General features: G+C 47.6%; 1 protein-coding gene across 1 annotated transcript in view; it reads right to left on the minus strand.

Annotated features, from left to right (window-relative positions):
• LAMA4 (laminin subunit alpha 4) overlaps positions 1 to 19,541 on the minus strand; it is a 466,993-nt gene that overhangs the window by 243,732 nt on the left and 203,720 nt on the right. The window contains exon 9 of the mRNA XM_085611379.1: positions 2,639 to 2,790. Within this exon, the coding sequence (XP_085467505.1) occupies positions 2,639 to 2,790 (152 nt within the window). The remainder of the gene's footprint in view (positions 1 to 2,638; positions 2,791 to 19,541) is intronic.

The following is a 19,541-nucleotide window of genomic DNA, read 5'->3' on the forward strand; positions in this document are numbered from 1 at the left end:
CATTTATCCAGGGGCCAAACGTATGGTCTGTGGCATGACCAAGGGCTACATTGATGCCAGCAGGGTGAGAGGCGGGCGTGGTGTATGGTGCCTCTGCTTGTTGATGACTTGTTATTTTATTTTTCTTAAGTTTCTTTGTGTCAATTAAGTAAAATTGATACAAGTGCAGATAAATCATAAAACTGCAATAGATAAATCTTCTATCTTAAAAAATAAACATGAATACATCACTTTGTAAAATGGATAATTAACATTAAAACAGTTAATATTGCAACACTGGGAGGGGTCAGTGCTATCATGTCCTTCACTCTCGGATTGCAGTAAAAATCTTATTAACAAATTTGCCAAAGCGAGCCGAGTGCACCGAAAGAGAGGTGGTTATACAAAATTCCAGTGCGTCCTTGCAGGTAGAGACACCATTTGCCGTGAACATCATTTTTACTAAAGTGCGACGTTTGGATAAAAACTCCAGGCTGCAACATACTAAATGTAACATAGATTCCCTTTTATAATCACCAATGTACCTATCCGGTCTGAGCGTAATGCATGGATCGGGAGGACCAGGACTCAAGCGCTCAGGATGCAGTGCCTGGTTTCTTTAGTTAGAGTGGACTTTAAGTATAATGGGTGCTTTGCATTCTCGTTTGATTTTAAAATAGGAGCAGCCTGAGCAATGTAGTGGACAGATACAAAGTCAGGTGTAGATCGAATTACAGTCGATGAAGCGAGCAACGAGCATATTTTGGAAGTTGGAACAGCCGCCTAAAGGTGCTACACTGTACCTTTTCCAGTGCTGTAGTAAAAGCCCCTGGATAGGCAAATTGATCATAGGAGAGGTTAGGAAGCAAATTTGCCAGAGTGACCCAGAGAATGGCTTCGACTGTTGGAGACTAACTGCTGGTTTAGCCGTCATGAAGCAAATGTTATTGCTGGAGGCTTTCTACTAACATGTTTCAGCTCGAGGATCAGTTTGAATGTGTCTGTGAACCAGGTAGTTTTACTTAGATGTTTGAGAAATCCATTGGTTGCCAAGTCCCCAGCTTAGATTCTTTTTCTTTTTGTACTTGCTGAAAATCCTCACTTTTCTTTTGTCTGGGTTCCCCACCAATTTGTTCGCTATGTTGTAGACATGGAGCTCTTTAAGAGCATGCTGCAAACCAATTTTTGTGTGATCTGATACAAGAAGATCGGCAGCATATTGAATCATCGGCAGCCTGGGGGAAGGAATCTTTGGTGGGATTGAGTTTGGCCTGGTTAGTGAACAGCCTATATCTGCAGTATAAAGATTAAACAACTTAGGAGCCAGGACGCAGCCTTGCTTCAGACCCTGTGTGGGAAAGATTTCTTTTGTCGCTGTGTTGTCAGTGCCAGTCTTGAAATGGACCCACATGTCTGAGTAAAGTGTGACAATGGCTCTAAACAAGTTGGCTTGTGTGCCCCAATCTGACAGTTGTATCCAAAGAAGTTTGCGATCAACACTGTTGAAAGCAGAATTGTCCACAAAGCATGCAAACTGTGGTGGCCTTGAAGCGTTACAGTAACTCTTGTAGTTGTAAATGACAATAGCAGGACTATTGCTGTGGGCTTTGTGGATTTACACGAGTATCGATAAGCATGCAGAAACAGATATTAAGGTGGTGGTGTTTGGAGCGTTACACCCCCTAATAAATGTATTCTTTTGTAAGTAGGTGGACACAGGTGCTTTCAGTCGGGTATGGTGAGGTTTCTTCGGATTTCACCTGGAATTGTTACATACATACACATACAGAACTCTCTCTGTTTTGAAGGTCTTCAAGAATGTTGGTTATTTTACAAAATATTGTGTTTCCGCCCACTTAGTACCCCAAACAATCCACACTCCTCTCCTTTTCCATAGCCCCTTAAGCCCCACTCATGCCCTGTATGTCATATAATATATTTTTCTTTTTGATAACCAACTTTATTAAAAGTTTAACAGCAAGACACATAGCATTACAAAACATGGACATCCTGTATACAGCAATCTAATGAGATATGGCAGCATTCTGGCATAGAGATAGTGTATCATATTGGCAAACCATAGTAGCGACACCACTTTCCCCACAACCCCTCGTGTTTGTGAGGACAGCCACGGGCCATGAAGATGGGTTTCTCTTGGTATGCACACCAGACCACCCCCCTTGCGCCAGCACTGAATTGTGGGTGGTGCATGTGGCTTCCAGTTGTGGGCCACGTCTCTTTTGGCAACCAGGCAGGCTACCCCCAGAAAGATGCGCCTTTCCTCCACACAATCCTCCACCAACCCCAACAATACATTACGATGGGTCAGCTCTAGAGGGCGCCCCAGGACATTTGAGAGTACCCGATCCACTACCCTCCCAGAAGGGGCACAGCGCTGGGCATTCCCATGCCACGTGAAAGAAATCTGCTGCCGGAAGCGCACAATGCGAGACAGGTATATAATGATAACTGGCAATGCCATCGTGATTGTGGGAAAATCTGAAGGTTTCAAGCCCCTTAACCCTCCCAAGTTTACTGAACAAAATACGCCCCTGGCCTTAAGTAACAAAGATTATTAACTAGGAAAGTAACTGCGTAAGATATTTCATTGTTCAGGTTACGTCGTTATATGTAAATTGATCCAGCATAAATATTATACCTGGAGTTCCGAGATGGTGGAATTAATATCATCTAAGTGCTTCTGGGCAGCAACTCCTGTGGAGATGCTTAGCAGGGTTGCCCTAGTTTCATCAACAATTAGGGCTGCTCGTCCGATGTCATCAATCAAGTCCCAGATACATTTATCACAATCTAAGGAAGAAAAGATGTATACATTATTTACAGGCCAGTGCCTTCTGAACATCAAGTAGAAACACAAAGTATAAGTAAGTAAGGCGCCACTTTAAATATGAAAGGGTTAATTCGATGCCAGGCTGATATTGCATATTCCTGGTGGTACAGGAGTATAAATAGAACATTATTCGCCGCCATTTTTCAACAGAACCATAAAGGTATCTGAAAACACCGAAGGGATGCTTCAGGCATGACATGCCACAGTAGTCAATTTTCCAAGAAAACAAGACAAGTTGACATCTCAGTTGATACATTTCCCAGATGCACAAGGGAGTGTTATCACCCAGGAGAGCTTTTACTTTCAGGGGTATGGAATACACGTCACGAAGCATGGCAGGAATGAACACTGAACGCAATTTATTTAAAAATATGGCGCAATATATGTAGGGCATCAGTGTTTATTGCACAATTTTGCCTTGGGGCATAGTTCCTTGCCCAAAGGCAGAGTGGACAGCCCACCAATCAGAAAGTCATAATGCAATGGACCAGTCGGAACCCAAATCACCTGTATTGCTGAGTGCGTGTTGCATGTTTTTGTGGTTGTAACACTTCATTACAACTAAACGTAAAAATACATTGTTTAGCCACAAGATTTTCAAAATGGGTTTAATGAGGGGATGTCACTCCTGCTCCCTTCCCCCCCTTCCCAGCAAAACCCCTGCGGAGGCTAGGTCGACTGACCTCACATTTTCCTTTAGAGCTTCAGGCTAGAGGGATTCTTTCAGAGCCTGATGGGCATGGACGTCAATTCACCAAAATTCCAGGGATAGAGGAAGTGACTCAACCTTCACTTTCACTCACACATACATATGTTTACACATACACATGCATCCACGCATACACACTCACACATACATACACACTCTGCTTACACCTGCACACACATACACACACTCTCTCTTACATAAACACACTCAAAACTGCAAGCACACACACAACATACATACAACTAAAAGCTTTTTTACTTACCTTACCTGCCAGGGAAAGTCATACTCCAGCTATTTGTACTCCATTTTTTAAATTAAACTAATAGCGAATAATCTAATCATATTCACTATTAGTATAATAAACAAGCATTTGCAATGCAATAGGTCTCGCATTCATGAGAGTTTGAGCTATTGGCATCGTAAATGACAATGCCTTTTATTTGTGTGTTGTTTTTAAAACGGAAAAAAGGCATTGACACTTAGAATGCCAATAGTTTATCTCTTGCAAATGTGAGACCTATTGCATTGAAAATGCGTGCTATAATTAAAAAAAAAAAGCATTAGGAGAGAGCGTGTCCTGCCTTCAACAGTAGGTAGGATAACGCTATTTGAGAAAATAGTGCTCCGAGGCTGTAATTAAAAAGCCTACTGAGTAACCACACGTAACAGGGAGTGTCGCCATGGGAGATTACAATATGAGACAAGGCGGTACTAAGGAGGGACTACTACGCCTATTGACCAATGAACAGCCACAGTTTACAGTGGACAATAACACAAGCCAATGAAAAATGTGGGCAGAGAGTTGGCGGAACTTCAAGTCCCCACTATCTTAAAACAGCATGCCTCGCAGGGCAGTGCATGCTCTGCCCAGGCTCGACCTAAAAAGGGAGCGCTCCAACAGGGCAAATGTAATGTACCTGGATTTAAAACATATTTTATAGCATTTAAAATTGGATATATGAAAAATGTGATGGTTCACTTACATCATGGATAGGTTGAAAATGTATCGCAAACACACCCATAAATTAAAATATTTCATTATGTTTGGGGAAATAAATTGCTGCTAAAGTTATTGCATACATTCAACACAATCCATGATAGTGGAGGAAGCAGAAGAGCTGTTCTTGGTGCAGTTAGACATGGTTTGGAGAACTGTGTTGCTGATTTGGCTGCAAGACCACGAATAACTATGAAGGGAGCGAGTCAATAGGGCAAGTGTATTTTACCTGCATTACCAAAATAATTTTCAGCATTGTAAATGTGATAGGTGTAGTGTGTTATGGTGCACTAACATCCTGGAGTGGGTGATAATTTATTGCACACACGCGCAGAAAAGAAATCAATCCATCGTGTTTGTGGCCATAGGTTGCTGTCAAACTTACTGCAAATATAAATCCAAATCCATTATGGTTGGTGAAGTGGAAGAGTGTGTCTTATTGCAATTACACATGGAGATCCATCACACACGAAAAAGATAATTTATTACAGTTGGGGAAGTATGAGAATATGTTATGTTGCACTAAGACCGAGGCTGCCAACAAAACTTTACAGAAACACAAAAATAAATGCCTAAGAGTCTGAAAAGCGGGAGAGCGTGTCACGGTGCACTTAGACTCTGTTGCTGATGAAAACATAACACAAAGACCACATGAAATGCGAAACGGTGGGGGAATATAAATACATTTATCAATGGAAGCTGTAGTGCATGTGAAAACTTACAGGGCAAAAAAAAACCATAAAAATCGTTTGCTCTAAAAATCATTGCAAAAAAAAAAAATCAAAATCCATTAAAGTTGGGAGAGCGTGTCATGGTGCACGAAGAACCAGGGTCAGAGCAAAAGTCAAGCACAACACAAAATTAAATGCATTACACACCCAAAAACAATCTTATCCATTGTGTTCCTGGAAATAGATTACTGTAAAGGTTACGAGAAATATAAAATAAATTCCTTTCATGTTTTGGAAGCGAGAGTTGAATATGGTTCAGGGAAGTGTTTTGCTGTAATGGCTGCAAAAGCAAAAAAATATAAAGGGAGAGGCTTACACAAAGGATGTGCTCCACGTGTGATTCATATATTTACCAGTACCGCACTGCTAAACAGTACCAAGCACGGTAAAGACATTGAAAATGCGTGCTCCAATCGGCTAAAAATATTGTAGGTACATTTGCAACATATTTGACACTTTGTTGAATTTAAGAGTTGTTTTGCAGGTAAAACTGCGCCTATAAAGTGCGCCAAAGAAAAGTACCCTACACCAATGTTCTGCTAAAATACACCAAAGAACTAGGATTTTTCTTTTGTAGTAGGCAACTGTTTAGGCCTCGCGCCTAACGTTGCAGTGCGCAGCGAGAGACCTCTTGTAGGGGGTTTAAAAACTAACCTAGGAATCGCACACGCTCGTGCATGTGCTTTTCCTTTTGGCCCACGCTATTGGCCTTTGCGTGCGTCTTTTTAACAAAGACAGCATGCAATTGGCCAAAGGTGAGCGCATTGCTCCGCCCATGGCCTATTGGTGTTGGTTACCCGCACCGCCACCATATGGTTTCAATTATCGTGCCCAGACACGGGCGCGATAATTGGAACCACATGTCTCGCTGTGGCACGCACGCACCACTCGCGGACTTGTTTGCTTGCTGTTGTGCCGCGATGTTCATATACTTTGTCGGGAATGCTGGAGTGTTCGTGGGCTTCTAAATGCATTGGAGGCCCACAACCTTAAAAACCCTGTTAACATAGGAGCTCTTTGTTGTTTGCGGAAAGAGGGAGGGCACTGCAGTATTTATTCTGGTTTTTATTTTAGGCTTTCGAGACAGTGAAGGTGTTTCCTGGTGATTCTTTGAGCTCTTTACCTTCCCGTTTTGTGAACGCATTCCAGTGCCGAGTGTCATCTGGCCTGTGCGTGCGTCACGTTCGTGTTACCTCTATGCCCGTCCCTCAGAGCCTCTCTCCCGTTGCCCCGGATTACTGCTGCTTTCCATCCTGTGCTGCCGCAGACTGCCCATTGTTGACGGAATCTATCCCAGCTACATATATCGCCTTTCTGACATGACCTGCCTTTAGTTTCAGTTCGCCACTGAGGTGACCTGTGCTGTACTGTGGTCCTCGCTGTCTCTCTAGCTGCATTACATTACCTCTGCTGGCCTCTTGTGGCCATCACTGTGAATGTCGCCTTAAAATTATAATGCATAGAAGCGAGAGGCGAGCACTAGAAGGATCTATAAGCCAGACTGGGTGGTATGTGTGTCACTCCGTGTGAGTATGTGGTGGACAGAAGGAGCCCGAACTGTACGTCTTAATGTACATCTGTTTTAATTTTGTTTTCTCTTCTCGCCACTGGCTGATAACAGACCTGCAGAACCTTCGTTGAACCGAGGAGGCCGGGCGCCTCAGTAGTCTTTCGATGAAGCTGAGGACAACAAGCATTTGCAATGGAATAGGTCTCGCATTTACACGAGTTAAAGCTATTGGCATTGTAAATGGCAATGCCTTTTTATTACATTTTAAAAAACAAAAACATAAATAAAAGTCATTATCATTTACAATGCCAATAGCTAAAACTTACGTAAATGCGAGACCTACTGCATTGCAAATGCTTGTTTAGTGTTTACAAATGGATATTGGAAATAACCAACGTTTTCCAATGGAACTTATTTTGCTTTGTATTCTTTTAACTGTAAAGTGTTCGTATTTCCAACCTTAAAGTAAAAGAAGCAGATAAAGAAAGTGGACCACTGGCTGAGATTTCTGAAGGGAGTGTGAAGTGTAACAGCATCTGGTGAAAAGCTCGTATTGTTTAGTTGTTTGGTGACATCAGGCACCATTTTCTGCAACTCTACCAATCCGACATCTCGAGGAACAAGCTTTAATTATTTTAACACAGCAACAAGAGACCACTTTCTTTAAATTCTCACAAGTTCACATGTTTTCTTCTTTCTCTGGAGCGGGGGGGGGGGGCAGCAGCAGTTTGCCCCTCCCCAGAGGCAGCGAAACGGTCCATGTAGGACGAACTCTGATGCCCGGCCAGGAGCCTGCTGACCCAGTTCACATTTGTCACACCTGGTACGAGCACATCCATCCAGAAGCCCAGCCCTGGCCCCAGGCTCATCTCACTCGGCCCCTCCCTCGGCTCAATTACGATGCCAAAAATGCTGCACTGCTGTTTGTTTGTTCCCCTAAAATGTATATACGCTGCTGATTTAAAACATATAAAAAGGGCCGCAAATTGGATTACAAGGCACAGGGGGTTGTATGATGTTACAACGCATTCCGTTGCAACGCATGCCTTTACCACGCATGCGTTACAACGCGAATGCCATTACCACGCATAACCTTTTCCACGAATATTCCTTTACCACGCATACATTTACAACGATTTTCGATGTAAATGTATGCATGGTAAGGGCATATTCTTGCTAAAGGTTATCTCAGTCCCCTTGTCCTTTTCAATTTTGAACATGGAGTGCCCACACAAGCTCTGCGTTGTGACCCGTTACCAACTGTCCATGTTGAAGCTTTATTGTAACACGCTCGAAATGACGTGGTTTGCATTTTTTCATCATACTACTATAAAACGCCTCCAGTCACAATACTGCGGCACATAGTGACGGCCGCACCGGGTGGCTTTCAGGCAAGACGCGCTTCATAACGTTGCAGAGCAGCATGCGAGAGGTGAAAATGTCACAAAACACGTGGTGAATCCGATATGGACGTTAGAAACTCCACGCGACTTTCACATAGAACAAAGGTAGGCGCGTGCGTTCCATCGTTCTAAACACTTCTATTTTTAAATTCACACATATACAATATGCAGGCACTTTCCAAGTTGTGCCCACATCTGTAAATTAAAACCTTGCACATTTAAAATATGGTGCGTTTTTTTGGGGGGAGAGACCCCGCCAAGCCCTCTTTTCTTTTTGAACGCATTTTTTTTGTGGGAGGGTGAGACCCCCCCCCCAAGCGCCCTTTTTTAATTTGAGCCTTTACCACACATACCTTTACTACGTATCTCGTAGTAAAGGTATGCGTGGTAAAGGGTATTCGTGTTAACCACGCATGCATTGTAATGCATGCGTGGTTAAGGTTATGCGTGGAAACGGCCGTGTTGTAATGGCCGTTTCCCGGCACAGGGTTATGAACCTTCCGGGAGAATATCTCAAGTCGCAGCACTTCACAAAACACATTCTTATGTTGCATTAACAGAGACATCAAGAATAAACAGGATGGGGATTGGGCTGTGTTAGACCTGGCATCATTGGCATGAGTCTCTCCTCCATTTTTTTCTGTTTGCCTCCACTGTTTACGATGTTTTTGCTGGTTTATTGCTTTGGGCACTGTGCCACTGCTGATCAGTGCCACAGTGCAAGTGCTCCCTATGTTAAATTGTTATATTGATTGGTGTTACCATGATTGGCTTGGTTGACTTACTGTTCAGTCCCTAGTCTAGTGCACTGCGTGTGCCAAGGGCGTGTAAGTTAACTGCTGCTGGTGGGCTTGCAGCACTGGTTGTGCCACCCACAGGAGCAGCGTGTAAAATATGTCTCAGGCCTGCCACCGCAGCGCCTGCGTGCAGTCCCTGACTGCCATGTCGACTTGGCAAGGAAACCTACTTGCCAGTCTCTAAACCTTCCCTTTGCCACATTTCAGACACCTCTACGGTAGGCCCTAGGGCAGGGTGCATTGTTGGTAAAAGGTAGGTCATGCCCTGATGTGTGTGGCATGACCTAATAGTGAATTACAGCCATTTTCGTTTTTCACTATTGAAGGGCTACCTGCCTCCCATAGGCCAGAATGGGCAGACGGATTATTAACTCCATTATAATCTATCTGACTCAGGGAGCATGGTAGCAGGTCGAGTTTAGTATCCCTGAACTCAGAATTTAATAACACACCCTTTAGGATGGATGGTTTTTAAATTCTATGTTTGAAAATAGCCCTTTTAGAAAGTGGCTATTTTCTTGTCCAACTATCCACCGGTCTCTGCTGGTTTGGTGTGTGTGTCAGGGGCTGGGGGGCTCCAGAGGTCTGAATGAGTCAGTGTGGGGTGAATGAGGCATTTACACGTAGAGTGAGGGAAGAGTAGCCTGCCCTGCCTGACACAATTCTGGCTCCACCTCCTGCTGGGCGACTGATAGCCCTGCTCCTGCCAGTGACAATACTGGCTCCGCCTCCTGCTGGGCTGCTGAGGACTCTGCCCTGCTCAGTGAATAGGCCAGGTGCCTCTGCCTGGCAACACCCACAACGAACCTGAGATGGGGGGAATTTCCCTGCTTGGACAAAGGGAACAAAGGAGAAAAGGGGTATAAGAGAAGGACCCCTGAACCAAGAACTCAGATCACTTCTGACAAGGAAACCTGTACCAAGGACAAGAAGCCTGCTGATCTAAGGACTTGCCTCCCCTTTCTGCCAGAGTGCTGTTTTGCTGTGGAGGAACCTGAAAGCTGCTTCTTTATTTTTGCCAAGGAACAAGGAGAGAGGAACTTGGTGTGTACTCTCTGAACACTTGCTAGGAAATCTCCAAGGGCTGGAAGAGTGCCAGTCTCCTGCTGAAGTCACAGGGCCAAAGGACTTCACCATTTTGCTGAATTGCTGGAAAGTGTTGTTTCCAGTACACAAGGGAGAATCTGCAGTCTCGACGCCGCCGACGCCGCCGAATCCAGCCCGACACCGTGAGTAACGGCTCCAGTGTCCCGAGCCTTCGACGCCGGCCGCCGGGCCCGATCGACGCCAGCAGCAACGCCAGTGAGCAGTGGGTATCGGCCCCGGCTCCAAATGACCCCGTCTCGACGCCGGTATCGACGCCAGTGAGGAGTGAGTATCGGCTCCACCTCCAAGCGACCCCGTCCCGACGCCGCTGCTGATCGCATCGACTCGACGCCCTTCTCGACGCCGTGAGCGCTGCTCCGGCCCGACATCCCTCGACACCGCTGCAGATCGACCCGACTCCGAGGCACGATCGACGCCGACCTCGACGCCGACATCTCGACGCCGTGGATCATAGTCTTCTTCGTTTCTCAAGGTACTGTACTTGTGGGGTCTGTTGCAACTCCAGGCTCGACGTAGCGCTCCTCGCGGTCGACGCCGAACCTTGGGAATCTTGTAGACTCGACGTCGTGTGACTCCTGTGGGGGTTACATTGTTGCCAAAGAACTGTGCTCAGAAGAATACTTTGCTAAAGAACTATTTGCCAAGAAGAAACCTTACTTGAACTATTATTTTTCCTTCCAAAGAGTATTTATTAAGACTGTGGTATATTTTTGTCGTTATTTGGTCTTGTGCTAAGCCTTATATAAAAATCCTATTTTTATAATAACTTCTGTGTCGTGTCCATCTGTAGTGTATTCACTTTATTACTGTATGTGGTCATAAATGCTTAACACACTACCTCTGAGATAAGCCTGTCTGCTCTGCCAAGCTACCAAGGGGGTAGCAGGGGTTATCTGAGTGTGTAATCCCCTTTCCCTGACTAGAGTTGGTTGGTCCCTATTTGTCAGAAGTGTATACCTCTGCCAACTAGAGACCGCCGGTTCTAACATTGGTGGTCAGCGGTGAGGATTGAACTTTGCATTTATGACTCATGTGCAGTGATTAGTGTACGCTACATAGTGAAAGCAGACCATAACGCAGCCACAGTCTGTTTGGTAGGATATTCTATTTTTGTTCTCCGCTTTCCTGGAGCTTATTTTTTTAAACACTGCCAGTTTTGACCATGGAGAATGCCAGAGCTGCTACACCTGTGGAGATTGTTGTGGAGGAATTTGATAAGGAGAAGATAGATTCCTACGTGCTAAAGGATCTAAAAGGATTTTGCAAGCAGTTTAAAGTTCCCACCACAGGTCTCACAAGGAAAGACGACTTCCTCAAAGCGCTGAAGGCCTGGTTAGAGGCCAGAAATCCCTCTGATCCGGTGGTGGTACCGGAAGAGGAAGAAGAGGAGGAAGAGCCCGCAGATGGGCCAGTGTCATCTCCCGGCAGTAGTGCTTCCTCTAGGAGCCTTTCCCCTGAAGAATTGGAAGACAGGGAGAGGGAGAGGGGGCACAAGTTAGAAATGGCAAAACTTAAATTAGGAGGGCAGTTGGAATTAGAGAATGCAAGAAGCAAGAGAGAAGCTGAAATGGAGAGCAAAAGATTAGATTTTGAGAGAGAGAAATTAGCGTTTGAACGTGAGAAGATGGTGAGGGAGATGGAGCTTAAAACTAAGAGTTTAGAATTGAATCCCTCTGGTGGCAGCACTCCATCTGTGCCTGCAGAAAGTAGGTTTTATTTTCCGAAGGATGTGATCAAAGATTACAGTAAGAATGAAGATATTAGCCAATGGTTTAAAGCGTATGAGTTAGCATTGTTGGCCCACCGGGTCCCTGAGAAAGATTGGGGAACGGGGTTGTGGAGCCGCTTTACAAATGAAGGGAGAGATACCTTGTTGAGCCTTCCTGCTGAGGATAGGATGTCTTATACTCATATGAAAGATGCTTTAATGCTGAGATATGGCTTAACTCCAGAAAAGTACAGACAAACCTTTAGAGAATGTAAGAAGTTGCCTGGTACTACATGGGTTGAATATGTGTCTTTTTTCTGCAGAACCATGGATGGTTGGATAAAGGGTAGCAAGGTTGATAGTTATGATGCTCTTTATGATTTATTTGCTTGGGAGCACTTGTCTAATAACTGTTTTCCAGAGCTACGCCAGCACCTTGTTGATAGCAAGATATCTAACCCTAGAAAACTTGCTGAGGAGGCGGACCGCTGGGTCAGTACCAGGGTCCACAAGGGTCCAGTGGGAGACTCAGCCAAGGGTGGGCAGGGTCCCCAGCAGAAGAGTGGGGGGGACAGGGGTAAACAGAGGGAGTTTCAGAAAGGGCCCCAAAGTAGTCCCCAAGGGAACCAAGGGAAGGGTTCCCAGCCTCCCCCTGTAAAGAAGCCAGAGGCCCCGACAGGTAAACCTGTTCACAGGGGCCCCATGACCTGCTATGCCTGTAAGCAGGTGGGACACCGTTATTATGATCCCCAGTGTCCCATGAAGGATTCGAATGCACCGCCGCGTGCACCCCCTCGTCAGGTAGCGAGTGTAGCCCTGGGAGGGGATGAGATGGGTGCCCCCGGTGGGTGGGGTCCCGCAGAAATGTCCCTGGTCTCTTTAGGAGACGTGGAAATGGTCCCTCCAACCCCTCTGCCTAGTAACACTAAGAAATATAGGCAGTGGGTGACCATTAATGGCCATAGGGTGGAAGCTCTCAGAGACACCGGAGCGAGTGTGACAGCTGTCAAGTGTCACTTGGTGTCCAGAGAGCAGGTGGTCCCTCATGCATTCTACCCCGTTGTAGCTGCTGACAACTCACAGAGTCAGTGTGAGGTAGCTCAAGTTCCTTTTGAGTGGGGGGGGGGTCTCAGGTACTCTTCAGGTTGCTGTGAGGCCCGCCATGCCTGTTGATTGTCTCTTGGGCAATGATTTGGAGGACTCCCCTTGGGCTAAGGTGGAGAGAAAATCGCATCTGGAAATGTTGGGTCTGCCTGAGTGGGTGTGTGCGACCACCCGGTCCATGTCAGTTAGTAAAGGTGTTGATGGGGCCCTGGAGCCTGAAAGTATGGCCCAGGTCCCAACCGTGAAGAGAAGAGGCAGGGGGCGCGGGAAACCGTCCCCCGTCGTTCCCGCGGTCCAGGAGGGAGCAGACCCTGAGGGGGATGCCCTGGAACCGACAGGAGAACAAGTGGCCGAACTGGGAGACCTGCCCGAGCTGACCCATTGGCAGCAGGATGGTGGTCCCTCCAGGGAGGAATTTTGTGCTGAGCAGAAAGTGTGCCCTTCTCTTGTGGGTATGAGGCAGCAGGCCTCAGCCCAAATGACAGGTGATCAGTCAGGGTCACATTGGGTCTACTGGGAGAACGACCTCCTGTATAGCGAGCCTAAGGCTGCTGAGCCTGGGTCAGCCCGTGTGCTGGTGGTACCCCAGCGCTTCAGAGCCTTCCTACTGGGGTTGGCTCATGACGTTCCGTTAGCTGGACATCTGGGGCAGGACAAGACCTATGACAGGCTTGTCACCCATTTTTATTGGCCCCAGATGAGAAGGGATTCAGATATCCATTGTAGGACCTGTCAAACTTGCCAGGCAAGTGGGAAAAGCGGGCGGAAGCAGAAGGCTCCCCTCCAACCTTTTCCCGTCATCAGTACCCCCTTTGAGCGAGTGGGAATTGACATTGTGGGGCCACTGGACCCCAAGACAGCCATGGGCAACAGGTTTATCCTGGTCTTGGTGGACCATGCCACCCGGTACCCGGAAGCCATCCCTCTCCGAACAGTGACGGCCCCCGTGGTGGGACGGGCACTGATGGGTGTTTTCTCCCGCATGGGGTTCCCCAGAGAGGTGGTGTCAGACCGGGGCACCAACTTCATTTCGAATTATATGAAGTCTCTGTGGAAGGAGTGTGGGGTAACCTACAAGTTTACCACTCCTTACCACCCTCAAGGTAATGGGCTGGTTGAGAGATTCAACCGGACCCTAAAAGGCATGATCATGGGTCTTGAAGAACCAATGAGGCGTAAATGGGACGTCCTCTTGCCATGCCTACTGTTTGCTTACCGTGAGGTGCCACAGAAGTCTCTAGGGTTCAGCCCCTTTGAGCTTTTGTATGGTCACCCGGTAAGAGGACCTTTGAGTCTGGTTAAAGAAGGCTGGGAGCAATCTCCCAGGAAACCTCCCCAGGATGTATATAGTTACATGCTGGCCTTTAGGAACCAGACTCGGCGCTTCAGAGATCTTGCTCAGGCAAATCTGGAGGCCAGCCAGGAAGAGATGAAGCGGTGGTACGATCAGAACGCCACTCTGGTTGAGCTTCAACCTGGTCAGAAAGTTTGGGTCATGGCCCCTGTGGAACCTTGTGCGCTCAAGGACAGGTGGACTGGACCATTTGAGGTTGTGGAGAAAAAGAGCGATGTCACCTACTTGGTGGACTTGAAGTCTCCCAGGAACCCCTTAAGGGTCCTGCATGTCAACCGGTTAAAGCCCCACTTAGAAAGGTCCGAAGTGGGCATGCTCCTTGCCACAGATGCTGGGATGGAGGAGGAGAGTGAGCCTCTTCCTGACCTCCTGTGTGCAAAAGAAAAAGATGGGTCAGTGGATGGTGTCGTCCTCTCTGACACACTGACCCCTGAGCAGCAGCAAGATTGTCGCCATCTGTTGGTACAATTCCCTGATCTGTTCTCCTTAATCCCTGGTGTCACTCAGTGGTGTGTCCATGATGTGGACACTGGGGACAGCACTCCTGTGAGGCACAAGGCCTACAGGGTGACTGAAAAGGTCAGAGCATATATCAAGGAGGAGGTCTCCAAGATGTTTGCCTTAGGGGTGGTTGAGTCCTCTAGCAGTCCTTGGGCCAGCCCAGTGGTCTTGGTCCCAAAGGCTGCAGCGCCTGGTGCTTCACCAGAACTTCGGTTCTGTGTGGATTACCGAGGACTCAATTCGGTCACCAAGACTGACGCGCACCCCATCCCCAGAGCTGATGAGCTCATCGATCGGTTGGGGGCTGCCCGGTACCTTAGCACGTTTGATCTAACGTCTGGGTACTGGCAGATCGCCTTGACTGATGGGGCAAAAGAGAGGTCTGCATTCTCCACACCAGATGGGCACTACCAGTTCCGTGTGATGCCCTTTGGGATGAAGAATGCCCCTGCCACATTCCAGAGGTTGGTTAACCAGGTATTGGCCGGGCTGGAAGATTTCAGCGCCGCCTACCTGGACGATATAGCAGTGTTCAGCGCCAGCTGGGAGGAACACTTGCGCCACCTCCAGGAAGGGTTGTTGGCCCTGCGCAGAGCAGGCCTCACAATCAAGGCTAGTAAGTGCCAGATTGGGCAGGGTTCAGTGGTGTACTTGGGGCACCTAGTAGGGAGCGGCAAGGTGGCCCCCCTGCAACCCAAGATAGATACCATCCTGGCTTGGGAACCGCCCAAAACCCAGACCCAGGTGAGAGCCTTCTTGGGTCTCACGGGTTACTACAGGAGGTTTGTCAAGGGGTATGGCAACATTGTGCACCCCTTGACCTCGCTGACTTCCAGGAAGCAGCCGAGACTTGTGATCTGGACTGACGCCTGTCAGAACGCCTTTGACACCCTGAAAACTGCAATGTGTACAGCACCGGTCCTCCAGGCACCCGACTTTTCAAAAGAATTCATTGTCCAGACAGACGCTTCAGAGCATGGTGTGGGGGCTGTTCTAGCACAGATGAATGAGGAGGGCCGAGACTTACCTGTAGCCTTCATCAGCCGGAGGTTACTTCCCAGGGAACAAAGGTGGAGTGCGATAGAGCGTGAGGCATTTGCTGTGGTCTGGGCGCTGAAGAAGCTAAGACCCTACCTGTTTGGGACTCACTTCCGGGTTCAGACAGACCACAGGCCCCTCAGATGGTTAATGCAGATGAGGGGTGAGAACCCAAAGCTGTTGAGGTGGTCCATTTCCCTACAGGGGATGGACTTTACGGTGGAACACCGCCCTGGTACAGATCACGCCAATGCTGATGGTCTGTCCAGATTTTTCCGCCTTAGTGATGAGGACTCCCTGGGTGAAGGGTAGTTCTCCCCACATTTCAGCTGGAGGGGACACGTGTTAGACCTGGCATCATTGGCATGAGTCTCTCCTCCATTTTTTTCTGTTTGCCTCCACTGTTTACGATGTTTTTGCTGGTTTATTGCTTTGGGCACTGTGCCACTGCTGATCAGTGCCACAGTGCAAGTGCTCCCTATGTTAAATTGTTATATTGATTGGTGTTACCATGATTGGCTTGGTTGACTTACTGTTCAGTCCCTAGTCTAGTGCACTGCGTGTGCCAAGGGCGTGTAAGTTAACTGCTGCTGGTGGGCTTGCAGCACTGGTTGTGCCACCCACAGGAGCAGCGTGTAAAATATGTCTCAGGCCTGCCACCGCAGCGCCTGCGTGCAGTCCCTGACTGCCATGTCGACTTGGCAAGGAAACCTACTTGCCAGTCTCTAAACCTTCCCTTTGCCACATTTCAGACACCTCTACGGTAGGCCCTAGGGCAGGGTGCATTGTTGGTAAAAGGTAGGTCATGCCCTGATGTGTGTGGCATGACCTAATAGTGAATTACAGCCATTTTCGTTTTTCACTATTGAAGGGCTACCTGCCTCCCGTAGGCCAGAATGGGCAGACGGATTATTAACTCCATTATAATCTATCTGACTCAGGGAGCATGGTAGCAGGTCGAGTTTAGTATCCCTGAACTCAGAATTTAATAACACACCCTTTAGGATGGATGGTTTTTAAATTCTATGTTTGAAAATAGCCCTTTTAGAAAGTGGCTATTTTCTTGTCCAACTATCCACCGGTCTCTGCTGGTTTGGTGTGTGTGTCAGGGGCTGGGGGGCTCCAGAGGTCTGAATGAGTCAGTGTGGGGTGAATGAGGCATTTACACGTAGAGTGAGGGAAGAGTAGCCTGCCCTGCCTGACACAATTCTGGCTCCACCTCCTGCTGGGCGACTGATAGCCCTGCTCCTGCCAGTGACAATACTGGCTCCGCCTCCTGCTGGGCGGCTGAGGACTCTGCCCTGCTCAGTGAATAGGCCAGGTGCCTCTGCCTGGCAACACCCACAACGAACCTGAGATGGGGGGAATTTCCCTGCTTGGACAAAGGGAACAAAGGAGAAAAGGGGTATAAGAGAAGGACCCCTGAACCAAGAACTCAGATCACTTCTGACAAGGAAACCTGTACCAAGGACAAGAAGCCTGCTGATCTAAGGACTTGCCTCCCCTTTCTGCCAGAGTGCTGTTTTGCTGTGGAGGAACCTGAAAGCTGCTTCTTTATTTTTGCCAAGGAACAAGGAGAGAGGAACTTGGTGTGTACTCTCTGAACACTTGCTAGGAAATCTCCAAGGGCTGGAAGAGTGCCAGTCTCCTGCTGAAGTCACAGGGCCAAAGGACTTCATCATTTTGCTGAATTGCTGGAAAGTGTTGTTTCCAGTACACAAGGGAGAATCTGCAGTCTCGACGCCGCCGACGCCGCCGAATCCAGCCCGACACCGTGAGTAACGGCTCCAGTGTCCCGAGCCTTCGACGCCGGCCGCCGGGCCCGATCAACGCCAGCAGCAACGCCAGTGAGCAGTGGGTATCGGCCCCGGCTCCAAATGACCCCGTCTCGACGCCAGTATCGACGCCAGTGAGGAGTGAGTATCGGCTCCACCTCCAAGCGACCCCGTCCCGACGCCGCTGCTGATCGCATCGACTCGACGCCCTTCTCGACGCCGTGAGCGCTGCTCCGGCCCGACATCCCTCGACGCCGCTGCAGATCGACCCGACTCCGAGGCACGATCGACGCCGACCTCGACGCCGACATCTCGACGCCGTGGATCATAGTCTTCTTCGTTTCTCAAGGTACTGTACTTGTGGGGTCTGTTGCAACTCCAGGCTCGACGTAGCGCTCCTCGCGGTCGACGCCGAACCTTGGGAATCTTGTAGACTCGACGTCGTGTGACTCCTGTGGGGGTTACATTGTTGCCAAAGAACTGTGCTCAGAAGAATACTTTGCTAAAGAACTATTTGCCAAGAAGAAACCTTACTTGAACTATTATTTTTCCTTCCAAAGAGTATTTATTAAGACTGTGGTATATTTTTGTCGTTATTTGGTCTTGTGCTAAGCCTTATATAAAAATCCTATTTTTATAATAACTTCTGTGTCGTGTCCATCTGTAGTGTATTCACTTTATTACTGTATGTGGTCATAAATGCTTAACACACTGCCTCTGAGATAAGCCTTTCTGCTCTGCCAAGCTACCAAGGGGGTAGCAGGGGTTATCTGAGTGTGTAATCCCCTTTCCCTGACTAGAGTTGGTTGGTCCCTATTTGTCAGAAGTGTATACCTCTGCCAACTAGAGACCGCCGGTTCTAACAGGCTGAAAATAACAAGAGGGAGGTGGGGTTGCAAATGCATTCTGGGTCTGGTGTCAGAGTTAGGGCAGGGCACCATCCTACATTTGTTTTTAGCAGACCCTCACCAAGAAAATTAAGTTATTTTTCTGCAGTTATCAAAACATTAACTCTAAGCCAATTATGGAACTGAAAATATAAGGTTCACACGGTTAATAGACCATACTGTTCAAAATAGTATATACAACAGGCGGGTTCTCCCACTATGCTATGACCTTTCATTATGCTACAAAATGAGATACACTACGTAAGCTGCACTTCACCCCAAAACAATAGTAACTATCTGTGCTGCGAGGCCCATCATAAACAGGTTTGAAATCAAAAATGTAATTTTTCTCTTATTTTGGCAGGAGGTTAATCGTTATTAACTATAACATTTACACTCGATTTGTTTTTAAACTTTATTTAAAATGAAGAGAACACTTATGGAAATGTGCAGTGTCAAGACACAAAGTTGATGCTCTGGAAGCACGAACTGACATTTGCAGTTACATTTCACAACTTTTTTTAATGGGGTTCAGTCTGGTATGCAAATAATCCCCTAGTATTGCGGTGGCCTCACGTTGAGATCCTCCTCGTCTCCACCCAATCCACAGGAAATAAGTGCAAGAGCAGCAGCACAGATGCGAAGACAGAGTGCTCAGATACTACAATGGGCAGCAGTGCGTATTTGACGTTCATTCCCCCCCCTTCGAGTGGAATAGCCACAGACATGAAAATTAAGATTCCCTGCAAGTAATGCCGACTCCTGTAGGATACAGGGGCAATGCCTGCCCAGAGTATGAGAACTGAGCAGTTGCGTCTCTGCAGCTGCTGCTCAGCAGGAGGAGACACTCCCCCATGGTGGATGCTGCCGGGAAGCCAATATGCTGCCGTTAAAACACTCACGCCGTCCGCTCTGACTGCTAAGAAGTCAACAGAAACACAAAATTAAAGAAAAAACATTGCAGTCAGTAAAGCAGGAAGACGTGTCACAAGCCACTTAGAGCCCGTGACCGATCAAAATCCGGGTTGCTTTGAAAGTGAAAGTGCGCATGGCGCACTGCACGTAGTGCCTGCAGGACCAGAAACATTAA

The sequence above is a fragment of the Triturus cristatus genome, chromosome 6, assembly GCF_964204655.1.
Source record: "Triturus cristatus chromosome 6, aTriCri1.1, whole genome shotgun sequence".
NCBI lineage: Eukaryota > Metazoa > Chordata > Amphibia > Caudata > Salamandridae > Triturus > Triturus cristatus.